General features: G+C 35.8%; 1 protein-coding gene across 14 annotated transcripts in view; it reads left to right on the top strand.

Moving 5' to 3' along the window:
• Synj1 (synaptojanin 1) overlaps window positions 1-19,022 on the top strand; it is a 78,606-nt gene extending 59,584 nt beyond the window's left edge. For 3 of the 14 annotated variants that reach the window (XM_047563774.1, XM_047563776.1, XM_047563775.1), the window contains 10 exons: window positions 1,828-1,990; window positions 4,283-4,492; window positions 4,664-4,807; window positions 5,521-5,559; window positions 6,459-6,506; window positions 7,733-7,771; window positions 7,912-7,982; window positions 8,869-8,977; window positions 9,223-9,440; window positions 15,996-19,022. In XM_047563774.1, coding sequence (XP_047419730.1) covers window positions 1,828-1,990; window positions 4,283-4,492; window positions 4,664-4,807; window positions 5,521-5,559; window positions 6,459-6,506; window positions 7,733-7,771; window positions 7,912-7,982; window positions 8,869-8,977; window positions 9,223-9,440; window positions 15,996-16,784 — 1,830 coding nt within the window. In that variant the 3' untranslated portion in view covers window positions 16,785-19,022. Of the gene's footprint in view, window positions 1-1,827; window positions 1,991-4,282; window positions 4,493-4,663; window positions 4,808-5,520; window positions 5,560-6,458; window positions 6,507-7,732; window positions 7,772-7,911; window positions 7,983-8,868; window positions 8,978-9,222; window positions 9,441-13,391; window positions 13,419-15,995 lie in introns of those variants that run through there. The other 11 variants (XM_047563786.1, XM_047563783.1, XM_047563782.1 and 8 more) reach the window with 9 other exon arrangements.
• The last annotated feature ends 1,456 nt before the right edge of the window (window positions 19,023-20,478 follow it).

Below are 20,478 nucleotides of genomic sequence, written 5' to 3'. Positions count from 1 at the left end.
ATGTTAAAAGATGTTAATTTCTTTTTAAGTATGTTGCAGATATTTTTTCCTAATTTGTCTTGTAACTTTATTGTGTTTTAACTGTGTAAAAGTGACTGATTTTTAAATTTAATTCTAGCTTTGGTCTCTTAAAAGCCCTTTCTTATCCCACAACAATATAAATATTAAAGAACAGCTCTAGATGTGACATTCCTTGTCAGCTCTCGTGTCCCCCTTGGAGTGTTTCTTTTGTCTTTCCTTGATAATCTAATTTTTCTTATTTTGTTTTTTTCCCTTCTTTTCCACTCTATCGCTCACCGTCAAGTCTAGATGAAATCTATAAATTTGGAAATTTTAAGAGATTTCCAAATACTATAAAAAAATATATATTTGCGGAAAGTATATGATGTTTAATTGATCCCTTTGAAGGTAACACATTTCTAAAACTCCTGTCTGTTGCCTTTATTAATACCATTATTTCAACCCTCAATTTTTCAGGATCAATAATAAAAGTTCTTCCATTTCAGAGGAGAATCTGGGAAAGGTATATAGTGTACATGGGACAAATCAGGAAGACCTTCTTGAACATTTTCTGTCATCTTAATTCCTTCCCTTTTGTTTGACTCTGATCTCTACCAAGTGGATATTCTAAGGAATTATGTCTTAAATGGCCATTATGGTTCTAGGGGCTTAAGAATGCTTATTAGATTTCCTTGGTGAATATAGAAGAATTTTGTTGATTTTTAACAAGTAATAAATGACCTGTAAAGCATGTGGCTGTTATTCATAAATCAATTCATTGAATTGATTTTAATACTTGGGCCTGTTAATCAAGTAAAAGATTATTAATTCTAAGAACTCTGATTTCAAAACTTAATGTAGATGCTAAATTACTATTAAACACAGATTTGCCATTCATACTAGCAACTTTTCAACTTTTGTGCCTTCAAGGAATTCTAATATCAGTAACTGTTTCATCCAGGGAAAAACTGTACCCACAAAGATGCCAACTTTTAGCACAGCATATTAGTCATAGGTACATAGTTCATTTGCATATACCAAAAGAATTTCCATCTTGTTCATGTCAAGAAACTTCAAACAAATTAATTTGGAACTGTAAAAGCACTTATGTAGAAAGCAAGTTAGTTACACATATATGGATTTTAAGTGAGAATTTCTTTTTTGTGCACTATCTTGACCAACCAGTCTTAAAGCTACTGGAAAGTTTTTAGAAGTTTTTAAAAAATATTTTAACATGACATGGTATAACTTGATTATAACATGTTGGTGGTTTAATAAATAATTTTTTTTCTAAAAACCACTCAAATTTATAGCAAAGGCAGAGTGCCAGTTTTCAAATGACTGTTGTTCTGTTTTCAGAAGGATTAAATTTTGTGGAAGATTTAAAATGATGTTCAGTTCTCACAGTATTCTAAATGCTAACACTGTATAGGTTAAAGATTTCCTACTGTCTCTTCTATATATTTTTTTCATGGAGCAACAGTTATTTAATCTGAGGATCAAAATAAAAAAAACTACAAAATTATGTAACGAAGTTGTCAGGGAATTTACAGCTGACCAAGAAGAGGTACTGGCTGTGATGAAGGAATCTTGAATCTTTGTGTAGCCTAGAAAAAGAGACCTTTATATATAGCATCACAAGCCTTAAGGGGACAATTGGGAATAGCCTTCCAACTAGTTAAAAAGTGGAAGAATTATGTTGAATAGTGTCTCATTCAATTAATCATTTATATCATTGCATATTACAACTAAGGCAGCCCCTCTCTTCCAAAAGAATTAGTTTTTATGTTACTGAATTTTATTTTATATCTTTTTTTATTCAACTAGTTATTGAGCCGGACAATAACTATTACTTTAAAAAGTCCAGACTGGATAAAAAATTTGGAAGAAGAAATGAGTTTAGAGAAAATCAGTGTTGCATTGCCTTCGTCAACAAGCTCTACCCTGCTTGGTGAAGACGCAGAGGTCGCGGCAGATTTTGATATGGAAGGTTGGTTGGTTTGTTGAACATATTTACTTCTGTAGTGCTCAGAAGTTTCCTTCCCGTCAGTAAAGTCTTAGTACCAAGTTTATCTTTATCTTCCTCCTTGGGACACACAGCAGTATTAATTAGGATTTATGTGCCGGGTACATGCCAGGTGCTGGAAATCAACAACTTTGGTCCTTGCCCTCTAGAAATCATAGCTTCCTAGTGGTTACAGACAAGTACACCGGCAGATAATAAAGTGACATCAAAGTGATAATGATTGGTGCCATCGTAGCTTATAAGAACATTGCCTGGCCAGGATTTGAGGAATTGGGTGAGGTTTCACAGAGGAATTAAAATTTAAGTTAAGAATCTGCAGACTGAGGGGAAAATTGGATTAAAGAGGATAGAGCAGAATGACTCAGGGAGAAAGCACATGAATAGGCCTGAGGGGGAGAAAGAAGATCTAAATTAATTGTACAAATGTGTTTGTGAGGGAGAAAAAAAAAATGCAGCAGGAGGAACAGCTGTGGGGTGGAAAATGAAGTTCATTCTGAATATGTGGGACTGAAATGTCTGTGGGGTCAGGAGGGACAGATGTCAGCTGTTGTATATGTGGGTCTGGTGCTCAGGAGAGCACTCTGGACTCAAAAGGTAGCCCTAATGGCCAATAAAGACAGTCACTTAATGCTTTGGCTTAATACTAGGGTTATGGAGAGACAAGAGAAAGAATTGAATATGGAAAAAGAGTCCTGACATAGCATATGAAGATACAGTTCAAAGAAAGGCAGAGGCTACCCAGTAAAGGAAAATGACAAGAACAACTAAAAACATCAGGGACCCAAGAGAATTTTGTGGTTTAAAAATCAAGGAAAGAAAGTATAACAAGGAAGAAGTAGTCCACGTGTCTTGTAGACATAGAGAGATGAGATATAAGGATAGAATCTTGACCTTCTGATTAAATAGCAGGGAGGAAAGCTGTTGGTGATCATCACAAGAGTAATTTCAGTGGTGTGATGGAGCCAGATGGTAGGATCTGTCAGGGGTGGAAGGAGAAGTGGTGGAGGTGGTGTAGAAGCTCTTTAAGGAGGTCTGGCTCAGCATGGTGGAGAAGACAGTTGCTCTGTGGAGACTGGGGATGCAGGGGTGGTTTTGTTTTTTGTTTTTTACTGGAAAAGGCTTGGGTATGCTTATTACCCATGGAAGAGTGCTGCTAGAAGAGAAAGAACTGATGGGGAAGGGCGTCACTAAGAAAATGGGGTGGGTAGGACTCCATTCATTCTATCCACATACACTTGAGTGCTGAGCGTGGGATTAGACTCCAGCCTGCAGGCAGGTTGTGTGTGTGTGGAGGGAGAAGGGGGTCCCATCTTAAGACTGTGAAGTGTAAATGTTAAAGTCATCAATCTGCAGGAGTGGAACAGTCCACAATTTCAGGAGTCAGAAAGCTTCAAGATATAGCTCCTGAAAAGGGGTGAGGGGAAAAGTCAACCAGGAAATCATGCAATTTCCAGGCAGCTTTGGGAGCCCACGAGAGACTGAAAACTACAAACTTTATGCGTTGTCCTCAAGTCACACAGAAAGATGGTAGGACTCAATTTGCCATCTTACTTTCTTCTTAGTCCTTGACAAATGGGTTCAAGAAACCAGAGAATGGAGGTTGGAGATTACTGCAGCAAGTGAGGTACAGAGTGTTAAATAAATCCCTGAAATCATAGCTTCAAAGAAATAGAACTTTTTTTTTTTTAGAGGTAGAAGATTAATGTTCTGGAATTAGATTGTAAGGGGCACCCTAACCCCACTTTCCAGCCCTGAGGTAAGTGGATATGAGGAGACCTCAGGGGAGACTGATGTTCATCTAAAGCAAAGAGGGTCTGTATTATGGGGAGCATGAGGGAGGACACTTCTGGGGAAGGGTGTGTGGCTGGCTGCCTGAGAGTTTATTTCCTGTAGAACCAGATCTGAGCTGGGCAGGGAAGCCGGGCAGTTCCGTAGAGACAGTAGACAGGCTTGGAGGGAGAGCAGTCCACTCTGAGTCAGCACTGCACTAGCTCCTGAGGGAACAGTGAATGCCCATTTGGTCACTTCAGCTTGAAGTGGTGGTGCTCTGAGGTAACAGGTGTCTTTACATCTTCTGTAAGAGCATTCGTACTATTTCTAATTATCCATATAAATCTTTTAAACATGCTTATGTGCTTAATCCACATGTTTTGCAAAATCCTAATGTTAACATGTTTAATTTGTGAATTTAAATCACATAAAACATCTTTGAATGAGTTGAAATGGTACTGTCTCTAACTCCTTGCTTTTCCTTAGGTGATGTTGATGACTATAGTGCTGAAGTGGAAGAACTTCTTCCTCAGCATCTCCAGCCATCTTCAAGTTCTGGCCTTGGCACTTCCCCAAGCTCTTCACCCAGGACTAGTCCCTGCCAGTCACCCACAATATCAGAGGGTCCTGTGCCTTCCCTTCCCATCAGACCTAGCCGAGCACCATCCAGAACTCCTGGGCCTCCAAGCTCACAGAGTGTGTATTTACTTGAATGATTCTCTAATCCCCGTGTTTGATTTTTGAGAGCCACTATTGCTTAGTTTAAGTTCACAAAACAGGACACTTTTATACGTATTTATGAAGTACATTCCTTTCTGCCACAGCCCACTTGTCACCTGATCTTCTTACCTACCCTACTTTTTTTAGGTTCTCCTGTTGACATTCAGCCTGCAACCCAACCACAGCAGAAGGATTCTTCCCAGACCTTAGAGCCCAAGCGACCACCCCCTCCCCGCCCAGTTGCTCCTCCCACGCGTCCCACCCCTCCACAGAGACCACCTCCACCTTCAGGTAACTAACCACTTTATTTTCATTTCTGCTAAGATTTGAAATTATATTCTATTTTAAAATTTTCTGCATGTTTTCATATTGCAGGCTTCTAGATTTTATTTGATTTTTATCATTGTTGCTACTGCTAATAGCTTTTCTCAAAAGAACATGGTAGGCACATCAAGACAAGTAAAATATGTTTACCAAGTATATTTCTCCAGCATGTTTTCAAAACTGCATTCTTACCAGTGTTCAAGAGGTGTTTGTTTTGGTTTTATTAAGTTGATATAGTTAGACATATAAACTGTTGGTAAAGCTAGCTTTAATTTTTTAAAAATCCTCATTTATGGCTTCATAAATTCATTAAAATTTAATTTCTATAAATTATATGGTTATAACTGAAAAGCATGCATATTATTTAATAAAAAAGCTTTACATATTTGTTTAAATTTCCTTTTTCCCACATTTTTTATTGGCACATTATAATTGATGGAATTTGTTGTTATATATTTGTACACGCACACAGTATAACAATATAATTTGGCCAATGCAGTGTTATTACTTTAATTCTTATAAGTATGTTCATTGAACAAAAGCTTTTTAATAGTATCTAGATACCTATGTATAATTCCTACCTGATACTTGACATCATGAATACGATAGCTAATCTTGACATTTCAATTATTTATTTAATGTCATTTCCTTTCTGCTGCATATTTCTTATGAACTATAAGGGGCTAGGAGTCCTGCACCTGCTAGAAAAGAATTTGGAGGTAACCATTTACAATTGTTATCATATGTGAGTCTTGGTTCACTAATGTTTTAGAGTTTGATCCCTATTACTGAGAGACATTTTAGGTTTGATAAAATTCAAGGTGAGTAAATTTATACCCCCCCCCCAGTTAAAAATGGCTCCAGTCTTTTATATTCTTGTTAAGTTAGCTGTACGTGGTGGTGCATGCCTGTAATTTCTGCAGCTCAAGAGGTTGAGGCAGGAGGACCAAAAGTTAGAGGCCAGCCTCAGCAGATTAGCAAGGCCCTAGCAACTTTGTGAGACACTGTCTCAAAGTAGAAAAATCTTTAAAAGGACTGGGGATGTGGCTCAGTGGTAAAGCACCTCTGGGTTCAATCCCCTGTGCCCCCCAAATAAATAAATATGTAAAGTTAAAACTTCATTTCTCATTTTTTTCCCCATTTTGATTGTGAAACACTGCAGCTTTTATTAGTGATATAACTCTGGATATAATAATGAATGAGATGATAATACAACAAAAGACTTTCATTAAACATATTTTTGATTCCCTGATGCTGATAATCTCAGATACAAAAAGGAAGTTATCCCACTTCTACTCTTTGGGTTTGGGGGTTTTGTTTTGTGTTCGCAGTGCTGAAGATCAAACACAGAACCTGTGCATACTAGGCAAGCACTCCTCCACCGAGCTGTACCCTCAGCCCTATTCCTTGATTTGAAGAAAGGGAGGATTAAGTTTTGGGTTCAGCATCTAGAGTCACTTTGGGGTCCAGGGATGTAGCTTAGTGGCCGAGCACTTACCTAGCTGTGTGAGATTTAAAGCAATAAAAGAGCCTTTGTGCAAAACTAATTGTGTATCTGCCTTTCATTTTGTGCTGTGGGCCCTGAACAATATATAGTTTTTGTTCTTTCTCTGAAAAGGTATTGGAGCCCCTCCCAGTCCTGGGGTAGCTAGGAGAGAGATGGAAGGTAACAAGACTTTCGCATTATAGAAATGGTTCTCTCATTTTATTTCTAAATGTCAGCCTTCCAGTGTTTAAAGGCACATAAATCTTTTCTTAGTCCAATTGTGAACTTCCCCTCTCCCTCCTTATGTATACCTTGTATTTCTTCTCTTTTCATTCTATGTTGTATGTATGTTTCTAATAGCTATCTACTTAATTTCTGCAAGATTCATGTTATTTGTGCTCTTGTTTCATATATATTTCATGTATATTTAGATAGTGAAATTACTACTTAAAAGAATGCCTTCAAAACAATTCTTTTGGAATATGCCAAATGTTCACTAACATTCTTCACTAATCCAGAGTTTTAAAAATTAGTAAATATGATTAAACAAACTAAGGTACTAGAATATAGTATTTTGTAGATGATTTTAGGAAACATGTTCTGTGTACATTGATACTGAGCTAGATTTGTTTAAAAATACTATTAAGACTAGAAGCCTTTTGTCAAGATTAGTTATTAGAGGACTGATGTATTTCATGTAACAATTATACTTGAATTGCTTCTCAGAAAGGAAAATAAACCTAAAAGGCTCCTTGTTAGTCCTTTAACTCCTTTTGGTCCCCAGGAGTAATTTTCATCTCATCCTTTAGCTTTCTATTGGGTTTAAACCACATTTTAACACTGTCTTCCACAGGCAGATATTTGGTAATAAGACACATATATGCCTGTCTTCTGTCCAAATCATAGAATTTTGCTATGAATCCAAAAGTTCTCATCATAACTTTATGTACAATAATATAGCATGAAGCCCCCAAAAAGTGCCATGAGGAGCCACTTAATGTAACTTGAAGAAAGCAGCTCTACCTAGGCTCAGAAGCCATTTGTCTGCCAAGCTCTGAGGAACAGCAGTTCCAATGGCCACTGCTTGTGACCATTCTCGCAGCTACCCTCTGTTCTCAGGGTTCATGGACAGAGCTCTTGTGAGGACTGTTGCCTTAAAGTGTCCCCATAAGTGAGGCTTCAGACAGCTATGCTTCACTCTTATAAAGTTCTCCCTTAATTTTTCTCATTTGGAATAATTCATTTAGGACCAGTAATACCCACATCCTTATCCAAAGCTAATTTGTTTTATTACCATCTCACACCCCTCCTTCTGCTGGTAAGGAAATAGAACAACCAACTGATATTATGCAATATTGTTTTATTGTTTACTTATGAACTAATTTTTTTTCCTTCCTGCTTCAAAGCACCCAAAAGTCCTGGAACAACACGGAAAGATAATATAGGTAAAAACACTTAAATGTAATTACTTACTTTTAAAACTGGACCATGAAATAGACACTTGGAATATAAGTACATGGTTTCTATTTTCTTTTTATTTGTTATTTTTTACACTTAAATATATGATGCAATGTCTTTGTTCTAGGACGTAACCAGCCTCCACCTCAAGCAGGACTCGCAGGCCCAGGACCTGCTGGATATGGTGCAGCCAGACCGGTAGGTAACACCTAGCCTGGGAGCCAGAGGGTCTCAGTTCTGGGTCCCAATTTGCTACTATTCAGTTTTGTTAGCTTGGAGAAATCATGTGACCCTTCAAGGCCTGAGTTTCTTCAACTCTAACATAAGAAATTGATGATCTCCAAGGTAGCTTTAACTCTATCATTATTTCCACATGTTCTTCAAAATAACTAAATAAACTTATTATTTGGATAAATGTGATGTACTTAAAATAGTTATCATTAACTATCTTAGTCTTTAAGTATATGAGAAAGTGATATATTTGGTCAGCTGTTTATCATGTTATCTAAGTAATTAATGCAGACACAGACCATCCTTCAGTAAGAAGGATTTTAATTAGCAGGAAAAAAATATGACAGAGTTGGGGGTACTAAAACTGATTCTGAAAGCAAGTAGTTTTCAACCTCCCCCACCCCCCTATGAGAAGGAAAGTCAGGATTTTTGTGGGGTTGACAGTCTATATTGACGTTTGCTTAAAATAAGTATTGTGAGCTTAGAGCCCTCAGCAAACATGAAAATAGAAAAATGATTTTTCACTGTTGTATTTCTAATGTATTTAACTATTGAGTTGTTAAATAATTTTACTTCTGTGTTAAAAAAAAAAATCTCAAGGTGAAGTTTTTCTAAAGTCTCTAGTTTCTCAGGTACACATCTCTGCATCTCCTCATGTTCATTAACATTGTCTCAGTCTCTTCCATGAAGATCTTAAATTTATCACTGTGTGACTATAAGTAGGGAACAATTAAAATGACAAGATGGGGATTAATACCGGAATGGGGAACAAATGAGAACAAAAGCAGACATTTTCACAAAATCTTACCTGTTGAAAATAAATAAATCTCCAGTGTTACATTTCCCACTGTAGACAATTCCACCCCGTGCTGGAGTTATCAGTGCTCCACAGAGCCATGCTCGGGCAGCTGCTGGAAGACTGACTCCTGAAAGCCAAAGCAAGCCAGTGGACACATCGAAAGGTAGATACTATGTCAGAAATCCCAGTTTCATTTTGTACTTTGTCCTTCCTTTTTTCCTTTTCCCTTATGTCATTTGCCACATTCCACAAGTTATTCAAATATGGATGTATGTTCTTCTTTATTCCAGTAGAAATGAGCTATTTGTTGGGGCAAGAGGGGACAACTGGAATGTCCTAACATTTTACAAAAGACAAACCATGGTTTTCTAGAACACAGCTAACTTCTGACAATCATTGGTGTTTCAGGCTCAGCTCTCCTTCCAGAACCACTGAAGCCTCAGGCTGCTCTTCCTCTGCAGCCTTCTCTGCCTCCATCTGCTCAAAAGTTGCAGGAGCCTCTTGTCCCCATGGCAGCACCTATGCCTCAGTCTGGCCCCCAGCCACATTTGGAAACCCCACCACAACCCCCACCACGGAGCAGGTCTTCCCACACCTTGCCTTCAGACTCCTCACCACAGCTGCAAGTAAGTCTCGTTATTAAACAAACTATTGTCTTTGGTATATACGCTTAGAACACAGTTATTCTAATTATTAACTTTTTTAAGAATTAAATATGAGCTTTCTTTTTATTTTTGCCATTTGGTACTAATAGCATCTTGAGTTAATGACTTCAACAAATGAATGTCATTTGACAGCTCAAACCAGTCACATAACAAATATATGTTTTGGCTATTTTCATAGATTGCTTAATTCAAAAATTCTCAGAGCATTCCTAGACCAGAATTCTTTAGGGCATTTCCAAGTGGTTTCTCATGTTAATGTTAAAAGTTCAAGACTTTTTAAAAATGCATAACTTACTTTAGATAGTTAATAAATTAGGATGAACAAGAACATTTTATTTTTATTATTGCTCATAATGATAAATTTCTTTGGGTTTTCACTTCTTGAAGAGAGATTAGCCATTAGCATGGTGGTTAATTTCCAATACATGGAAAACAATTCTTAGTTTCTCTTGATGTAAGTTGTAGTTCTTTTCTGCATTGTAGCTGTCACTGGGGTTCCTAACATATTTCAAAGTTACATATTAGATCAGTTTAGATGGTTTGGGCTTGCAGCAGTGGACTCAATCAACAAGGAAAAAACCATCAAAATAATAAATCACCTCACCTCACTAGAGTCTCACAGAAAACAGTGCCATTGCCTTAGTGGGTTAAAATCCTATGATCAGAGAGACTCTGTTCTCTCACATTGGAGAGCTTCTGGCGAATATATCCACAATTATTTTATATAAAGATAATCAAGTATATTGAATTGTTTTTTATTTGTATGTTATTTTCTTATTTGTTATATACATTTAAATAAAATTGTTAAAATGAAATTTAACAGGTGCATGTTTTATGTTTTCATCAAATATAAATCCTTGAAAATGTCCAAGGAAATGTATAGTTTTAAGTCTTTTTCCAAACTTTGAAAAGACCAAAGTTTGAAAAATCAGTGTCCCTTAAGCATATTGATATATAATAGTTAGCATTTATTTTTACAGAATATGTCTAGCTAGTTGCCAGAAGCTAATGGCTTCTTATATTTTTACATGGCGAAAAACAGATACTAAAGTAAATAAGAGTCAAAACAATCTGGATTCATTAGCAATTGGCACTAAGACTATTGGTCACATTTATAAGAGCTGAAGACAGATATATAATAGAGAAAAATAAAAAATATTCTCTTAAGCTACCCTCCACATTTTTTCTTTAGTTCAGAAAATTGAGGATACTGAAGATATTTAATAATGGTAGAAACCCTTCAAAGAATAAATATCCACTATTATTTTCCCTTTGTCACTCACTTCTAATAAGTCAATTTTTTTCTCATTCCCTTGTAATGTGTACTACTTTATTTTTAAAATGTAATTGGAGGGCAAATCAAGCTAGCCACTGGGAGCTATCTTACTATTTTAGGGCCTCCATTTCATAGTACAAGTACACGTTAATTCCTAACACTGTGTAACGTGAAGATAGATGCAGTACTATTCTGAGAAACGTCAGAAAGTCACACTGCCCAGGAAGATTACAGAGCATCTGTGGCACACAGGAGTGCAGCAGGAACATGCCAATAACTGCCAAGCTCCATTTTCTGCTATTTTTGATTTCTGGATTTCATTGAAACTAGTATGGTGATTTGATTTGGTTGCTGACAGCACATGCATTGTATGTGGCTTGGTGTATTTTCTCGAAATTTGTTGTAGTCCGTTCATCAAAAATGACATACGTGTTATAGATTCTACAGTTTTATTTGCCTGAGTCATTGATATTAAATTCCTCTGAACACTATATACACGGAAACACATTTCCTTTTTGCGGGGTGGGTGTTTTATTTATGTGTAGACTGTCTTTGTGAAGGATCACAAAGTGGTTGCTGTTTCCTTGGGGAATGTATACTGTTGGGGCTCAAAAGGTGGGGTGAGTGTGGCTTTTTACCTTTATTCACCTTTTCAGTTTTTAGCCGTAGGAATAATACTATTCAAAAAATAACAAATTTAAAAAATTCTCTGAAGTAGCTATGACTTTAAAAATATACAAGATTTTTCAATATGATTTTTAAGTATAAGAAAGTTAGTATTTGGGGAATGACATGGAAGAGTTTTAGAATGGAACATTTAGCAATTTTTACAAGTATTTATTAATCCTGCCCCCAGTCTATAATGAATTTAAAACAAACACAATACCTGACCCAGCCTTACTTTTTATTATTTTAATGTTTGTCAACTCTCTAATTCTATAAAGGAGAAGATTCTCTTGCTCTAAATGATTATATAATGTGTCATATGCCCTTTACTTGCATAAAAATGCCTGACTTCTGGCACGCTCAATCATCTGATAATGAATTAAGATCCAGAGATAAGGAAATCCAGTAGGAAGTAAAGTTACAGAACTCACTACCATGCGATTAATGTGATAGTTGACAGTGAGGGAAGAAATAAAGTAGAAAATCTCTGCCCTGTATATCTTAATGTAATTCTGTTTCTACTCTTACCCAGTGCCAGAGCCAATATACATGACTCCAAGATCATCAGGGCAGTGGTAAAGAGGAAACTGTAAAGTATGTAATACATTTAAGGATGGCATCTCCATATTGTCAAGATTAATTTTCTGTTTAAAAATAAGATAATCTTCTGCCAGGTGCAGTGGCACATGCCTATAATCCCAGTGGCTGGGGAGGCTGAGGCAGGAGGATTGAAAGTTTGAGGCCAACCTCAGCAACTTAGCAAGACTGTAAGCAACTCAGTGAGACCCTATCTCAAAATATAAAGAGCTGGAGATGTAACTCAGTGATATAAAGCACCCCTGGGTTAAATCCCCAGTACCAAAAATACAAAGTTAAATAAAAATGAAAATAAGATAATCTTTTTAGGTATTGGAAAAGATCTACCCCAAGTTTCAAGAGCACTAGATTTTTAAAATACTGCTAAATTATAGAAAGATTATGATTTCATTTTAAGCAACAAAACTAAGTGTATTACTTCTTGTACCTTAAAATTAGTAAATTATGAAGTGAATTAGTGATAGTATCATCCTTCAGGAAATTTGAGTAACAGAATAAACCTGGATCCTGACACTTGTTAAAATGAATGCTAACTTTCAGTGGCATAGTACTTTTGCACAGTTACACCATTTTGTATATCTTCTCTAATAATGATAATGATGACACCCACAGATTGTCCTAAGGCTGTGTACTGGTCTGCTTAAGCTGCTGTAAAAAGTACCATAGACAGACTGACTGGTATAAACAACAGGGATTTATTGCTCACAGTTCTGGAGGTGGAAGTTCAAGATCATGGGGCCAGCATGGTGGGGTTGTGTTGAGGGTGTTCTTCTTGACTTGCTGACGGTTACCTTCTCCTTGTGCGTTCACATGGTTTTTCCTTAGACTATGTGCCTGAAGAAGAGGGGTGGGGGGAATGGACATGTCTACAGTCTCTTTGGTGTCCTCTCCTCATAAGGTCACTATTCCATCAAAGGGACCCCAACCTCATGACATCGTCTAATCCTTATTACTCTTCAGAGGCCCTACCTCCAAATACCATCACACTCCACAGGGGAGGCTGCGGGGGGGCGGGGGGGATAGAGCTTTAGCATACAAATTTTGGGAGTAGGGTAGTACACATTCAGTCCATAATAGGCTGTTTTAAAATATTTTAGAGCTCTGAAAACTTTTGTGGAATTAAAAAAAAAAAAAGACTGGTTAGTAATCAACTTAAGACAAAGTTAAAGTTTGGGTCATAATTCAACAAAATGACAAAAGGAATTGGAATTATCTTTTGAATTTATGCTATAACCTGCAAATATTGATGCTCTTCAATTCTGTATGTAACATGAAACTAAAGTATTTTGATGACTGAAATGTTAGGGTTGCTGGTTGGTCTCAAATTGTCCTCCTAACTCTTTCCTTTACTGTCTGTGTTCCCTTTCTCAAAGCAGGAGCAACCATCAGGGTAACAGGTATCTGATTATTTATCAATCTTACATGTGCTTTTCATCTGTGTTAGCACATTAGATGTATGAATCCATTGCTTCATACATCTAAAGTTTCACCCATTTTAAAAACCACCCATCCATGTTAATAAATTCTATTATCATACCATAAACCTGCCCTTTCTTTTTCTTAGTATTTTGGATTTTTAGGAACCATTTTAGTTGTTCTTGCTAATGCTTTATCATGTTTTGCTTCTTTTTTATGAAAATTAACAAAACTAAACAGTATAATTTCAAGAAAGTAAACTTTAGGTATATGAAAGCCTCTTTGGCTAAATCAAACTGGTTCTTTAACAATGGCATAATATGTAAACACAAAATTCAATTTTTTTCCTTAGCTTTCTTTTGGGAAGTAACCTTTAATAGTTCTAGTAGCAAAATTTATTTCAGTAAGGAAGAATTGGTGATTTAGAAAGATAAAAGTTAATATTATAATAAGACTAATTAACGATCCTTCCAACACCTTTCTTTGTAGAAATACCACTGATTTTAATGTGTCATCACAAATTCTGCTTAAATTATAAATTAATTTTATGAATGAATGGTGGTGTGGCTCTCACTGCAATTTCAAACTTGTCTGGAAAAGTGATCCTGCTTCTATCAAATTACCTTTAAACTTATTTTAAAATAAAAATTTCAGTAAATGAAAATAAAATGTATAGCATTTATTTGGCAGGTGCCTATAGTTCTAAGCTGTGCAAAGCATGAAATTCTCCTTTCCTGTAATGTCTACGTGATGGACTGTTTAATTTGCCATAGAAGAATTTTGTCCCAGACCCAATCAAATAGTAGTTCCATTTTGTTACATTTATCATAAACAATCCAGAGATTATTGGTAATGTAGAATTCATGTAATTTTACAGTGACTATAACTTTCCTGTCAAATCCATATTCATATATAGGTCTGCTTCCCTCTAATACATTTAGAATACAGTTCAGAGTTTCATGACCCTTTACTTCGGTACAAATTACTTGACATATTAAGTTTGAAGAAAAATATACTTATTCATTTAATTATAAACCATATTCAGGGACCACTGAATAAGGCAGATACCTGAAAGTTATTCACTTAGTTGGTTACCCATACCATTTTCTCTTATAAATGAACAGCTTTCCCTATCATTAAGCACTAGGTTAGTGTTTTATAATGTGCAATTACATTTTATAGGGTCTGCTGCTCTTTCCCCCAGTGTATTTAATGAGAGGGTAGTTATTTTGCTTTGATAGCTCTCTAAATTCCTTTTGACTAGTGTTGCATTTTGTTACATTGCAAGTCTTGAGTGAAATTCTCCCTTCCCTGTACTTTCCAACTTGGGAGTTTGGTTTTTCTTATCTTTGAAGTTGGCATAAGTCATTATATCCAAATCACTTATCCTAGTTTTATGAATTATATGGGTTTATTTTTGAAAATTAATTTGAAATGCCTGATGAGCTAAGTTGCTCCTGAGGCCAGGATGATAGTTCTTTTTCTTATCAGGATAACTGAATTTGCTCAGAGTCCCATGCCTGGGCTTTACTCCAACCTAGCTATTTTGTGAAGTAGGCACAAAGTGATTTAGGGAAAAAGTGCAAACTTCGCATGACCATAAAATAGTTCTGAACACTTCTTCTACTGGCATCAGTTCATGGCCAGCCCCATCCAGAGCACAGCTTCATTTTGATTCAAGAATTAATATACCAGATTTTAAAAAATGGGCTTCTCCCCTGACCCCTTGTTTTTAAGCAATCATTGCATTTGGTTATTAATAGCATACTTATTTTGGAACTTTTTGACAAGATAAGAAAGGTCAATTAAGGAAAGTTGTTATCTCATTATTCCCAGAGTTTATCCTACAAAGGAGAACTTACATTCAAAGGCAAAGAACTCTGAAAATTCATTTTTCTAAATAGAAAAGGGAAGGATGCCATCTATAATTTATGGATACAAATATACTAATAAAACTAACATCCTTAAAGTCAAATTTCTATAGTAACATTAATTTTAAATGAAAATATTTTTAAAAGAACAACAAAACCCCACATCATCCTCATAGATGGGTGTTGGAAGTTTATTATATAGTCTTATCATAAGTTCTGGATATGGATTTCTTAAATTTGTATTAAAATTTGAAAGAACTAGGTATGAAGAAATTTAATAATTCTGTATAATTCTTTTTCCTACCATTTCAAAACTTACATGAATGAAATAAATTCTATCAAATTTATTTGGGATTTAAAAAACATAAATTTAATAAGAGGATTTACTTACATATAAAGAATAAGTTTATAAAGAATAAAATTTTAATGTATTCCATGCTTGTATAATTATATCTAAATGGATTCTATTATCGTGTGTAACTAAAAAGAACCAATAAAAAAGAATAAGATTTTAGCTGTTTCCATCTTTTTAAAACCACCAGAGTAACAAACTACACAGTTACTTTTTAATTTCTAAATTTGTTTGCTTGCTTCCCCCCACACAAAAAAAGGTGATAATAACTGAAATAGGAAGAATAGGTGGTATTAAAAAATATAAACTGATTATTCAGTGTTCTCTTCCTTTTCCAGGTAAAAGCAAATGGAATCTCTGGCATCAAGCAAGAACCACCATTAAAGAGTGACCCCTTTGAAGATTTGTCATTTAATCTGCTTGCTGTATCAAAGGCTCAGCTCTCTGTTCAAACATCACCTGTCCTAAACCCAGACCCAAAGAGGTTGATTCAGTTGCCTTCTGCAACCCAAAGTAATGTCAGTACTTTGAGTTCTGTAAGTTGCATGCCGACAATGCCACCAATTCCAGCCCGAAGTAACTCCCAGGAAAATATTCGAAGTTCTCCAAACCCATTTCTTACTAGCTTGACCAGCACAAACCCTTTCACTGATAGGACTGCCACTCCTGGAAACCCATTTAGAGCCCAGTCTCAAGAATTAGAGGCAACTTCATGGCTCTGCAAAGAAGATCCTATTACTGACAGTCCTTTCCCTTCTCTGATGCCTCTTGGTCATAACACAAGCAAGCCTTCAACTTCACTCGATGGTTTTAAGGACAGTTTTGATCTGCAGGGCCAGTCTGCAGTAAAAACAAGTAACCCAAAAGGATGGGTAACCTTTGAGGAAGAAGAGGACTTTGGTGTGAAAGGGAAGTCAAAGTCAACTTGTCTAGACTTGCTGGGTAATCAGCCAAGTTCATTTGAAGACTGGAACAAAGGTACAAATGTCTCTTTCTGTGTGTTGCCATCGAGACCTCCACCTCCACCTCCAGGCCCTCTGCTCCCCACAAGCACCAGCCCTCCCACAGATCCTTTCACACCCTTGGCATCTAAGTCATCTCCCACACTGGACTCTACAGAAAGATAATATTATACTATAGGGAAGGGCTTTGTGTTTTTTGCTTTGTTTTTTGTTTTGGCAGGGTAGAACCAAAAGAATTGGGCATTAGTTATGCACTATGTGCAATAAGTAATTGTTAAGTGCACTGATACCCTCTTAAAGTACCACTATTTGATGTGTACAGCATTGGAATATGTGTATATTGGAAATAAGGAAAAATCCTTCTCATTAACTGGAGTTTTGGTATGTTCATATTCAAATGAATAGGAGACAGTAGTAGCCATAAAAAGTGCTTAAAACTACTTTTGAAAATTAGTACTTATTCAGATATTCCTCATCAGTTTTCTCTGAAGAATCTCAAAAAGTCCACACAACTTTTAGCTAGAATTATGCTGGCCCTTTTGTACTCTTGACAATTGGTGTTCATGAGTATTTACCAAAGAGCTGCCAAAGTTATATTGAGACAGTTTTGAAAGGCATTTAACAAAAGAGGTGTGTATGCATGTGTGTATATACATATATGTGTATACATATATACATATATATAATTTATTTATAAAACTCTTAAATTTTAGTATATAACTTGGACCAAATTTTACCTAAAATTTCTAACAAATTCCTTTTTTGGTATCATTACCAAAAAGATGACTGCAAATGTAATTTGGATGTTTCATTAATTTTTTATTTCCCAAAGTAAGATAATCACTTCACGACCCAAATTTTCTACTATGCCACAACCTGACCCTTCAAATACAAACACCCTTGTTACTTTCCACATGCTTCTCTCCAGGAGGAGGTTCTTGCAGCTGGCAGCAGCATGTTTTGTGGTCATTCATGTGGCCAGATATTCTAGCCCTCTCCAAAAAGTACTATGGCCTTATATCTAGGGAAGGCATATACCAGAGTTCAATGAGAAATATTAGAGGTAATGTACTCTCTTCTCTCTGCGCATTAAGGTATATGTTACTTATTTCCCTCCACACTTAGAATTCTATTTGCTGCCTTTGCTCTGGAACTTTGCTTTTGGTAGGGAAAGCAGCTGTCCCCTGAGTACTTTGAATTGTTGACATAGCCAGTCTGTTTTCTCCCTCTTATGAGGCTACATAATACATCTTTGCTGCTTTAAGTTTTTAGAGGCTATACCTCAAATTCGCTGTGGATTTTTGTCTCCTGCACTGCCAATATGCAACTGATCCTGCTTTTATTGATTTTATGAAGTACACAGAAATTTTACAGAATGTAGTATTTTGATATCATTAGGTAAACCAATCAGAAAACTCCTTGAGCAATAGTTGTTTTGTTGTTTGAGTTAAAATCATCTTTACCCATTAAGATTTATATTAACATTCTTTTCTATAAAGAGTTGCATATGTCCACCTAAATTCCTATGTCCACATTTAACATTTAAAGATGTGCATTGGGAGAACATAAAAAAATAGAGTTCATAGCTAAGAATATGTAAAGTGTAAAAGCACAGCAAACTGCATCGCACTTAAACATAAAGCAGTCTATTAGGGAAAAATCACTTTTCTAAATGCTCAAATGTTATCAAAATACTATATTTATAGAAGTGATCCTCTCTGTTAACAGCCAGGGTTTGCTGTTAGAAATAACTCTTGTGAGTTTTATATTGTGCTTTTGGGGGGTTCTAATCATTTCAGCAGTAGTATCTTTCAAAAAGCAGTATTACTACAAGCAGTGTGCTTCAAAATGTGAATTAACTTGTTGAACTGTGGCTTTAAATCTATGTGACTAGTGTTTATGGTATTTGCTCTCCATTAGCAAAATAATTCATTCTTAGGTAAACTTCACTAGTGCCAATTGCAGTTCTGTGAGCAGTGTTTCCTATTGGATATAAACTACTGTCTAAAATATACATATCAGCAGCAGCTCAGCCTTTGTCAGGAAAATTATATTTGGCAAGTTGCTGACAATGCACAAAGTTACGAAAGTTAAAGGTATGCTGCAAATAACTAGCCGTTATTCTGTGTATTATTAAATATTTACTGGTTCTGTTCAAAGCAGAACCGAATTTAGACACTAAGAATCTCTTTGTGAATTCTTTGTTCTCTATAGTAGATTGCTGTTTATATGTATGTAAGAATTTTATTGCTTATGTGGCATACAATATTTATAACTATATACTTTATAGAAGTACCATATTAAAGTCAGTGGTATACAGACATTCTGTACATATCCTGTGAAATGTGCTGTCATATGAAATAAATACACCTGTCTTTACCATGCTGACTACTTTGCTCCAAAGGGAAGAACTTTTCTCAACCATTTTCCATGTACTTCCCATATATATGTTTAGTGACATTTGGGGAAAATAGGTTTACTATTACAAAATGAGGTATTTTAATTCAAGACCTTATTTTCATTTATTTCATTTTTCCATATAGTGCTTACTGTTTATAAGCAGGAGGACAGATTTTCTGGGCTTACCTAATGGTCATTAAGATGTCCTTGCAGTTATTCTGTAAACAAGCTTCTCATTCAAAATTTTGTTGGCTTGAAAATAACACATGAATGGGTGATTTTTGACCCACAGCAGAAGAAACAACTGGGGGAGGAAGGGAATCACGACATGAATAGCCAGACAGAGACAAGGCCCGAAACACAAATTTAAAGACCATGACTAGTAGTTTTCCATGCGTTTGCCCTTTTGTAGTCTTATTTGAATGATGGTCCAAAAAATAACTTTGTTTCCTAAGTAGTTTAATTATATTCATTCGCTTTTAAGTTACAGGTACAAAATAATAGACTTTATTAAAACTTTTTAAGGTAATTGTAGATTTATATGTAGTTTTAAGAAATAATACAGGGGTGGGGGGGAAGGGAAAAAAATAATGAATCAAACATCATTGCCCTATGTAAATTTATGATTACACAAATGGTATGCCTTGACTCCATGTACAAATAGAGAAACAACATGGATCCCATTTGTATACAATAACAAAAAAAAAAAAAAGTAATTGGAGGGCTGGGGATATAGCTCAGTTGGTAGAGTGCTTGCCTCGCATGCACAAGGCCCTGGGTGAAAAAAAAAAAAAAAAAAGATATGGAAACAGAATCCAACAACTTTCCAAAAGAAAGAAAGAAAGAAAGAAAGAAAAAAAGAAAGATTCACCATGACCAAGTGGTGACCTAGGGAAAAAAAAAAAAAAGAAAGAAATAATACAGAGCAAGCCCATGTATCCTTTACCCAGTTTCCCCCAAGTGGGAGCACTGCAAAACTATACTGCAATAGAACAACTAACATATTAACATTGATAAGAAATATTCCATCACCATAATGATCCCCTTTCCCATTCCCCTGCCATCTTCTCCCATCACAGTCCTTTTCCCTTGTCCTTAACCTCTGGCAACCACTAATCTGTTCTCCATTTCTATAATTTTGTCCCTTCAAGAATGTTGTATAAATGGGGTTGGGGTGTAGCTTAGTGATAGGGCACCTGCCTAGCATGCTTGAGGCTCTGGGTTAAAAAAGAAAACAAACAAACAAAAAAAGTTACGTAAATGGAATCATATAACTTTTTAAGATTGCCTGTTTTTCACTTAGTATTCTCTGGAGATTCATCTAGGTTGCATCTATCAATAGTGTGTTTCTATTTATTGCAGAATATTATTCCCCAATATGGATATATCACAACTCATTTAACCATTCAGCCATTGAAGGATGTCTGGCTTATATCCAGTTTGAGGCTATTGGAAAAGC

This window comes from Sciurus carolinensis, chromosome 9 (assembly GCF_902686445.1).
Source record: "Sciurus carolinensis chromosome 9, mSciCar1.2, whole genome shotgun sequence".
Lineage (NCBI taxonomy): Eukaryota > Metazoa > Chordata > Mammalia > Rodentia > Sciuridae > Sciurus > Sciurus carolinensis.
This window is presented reverse-complemented; position numbering and strand designations above follow the sequence as displayed.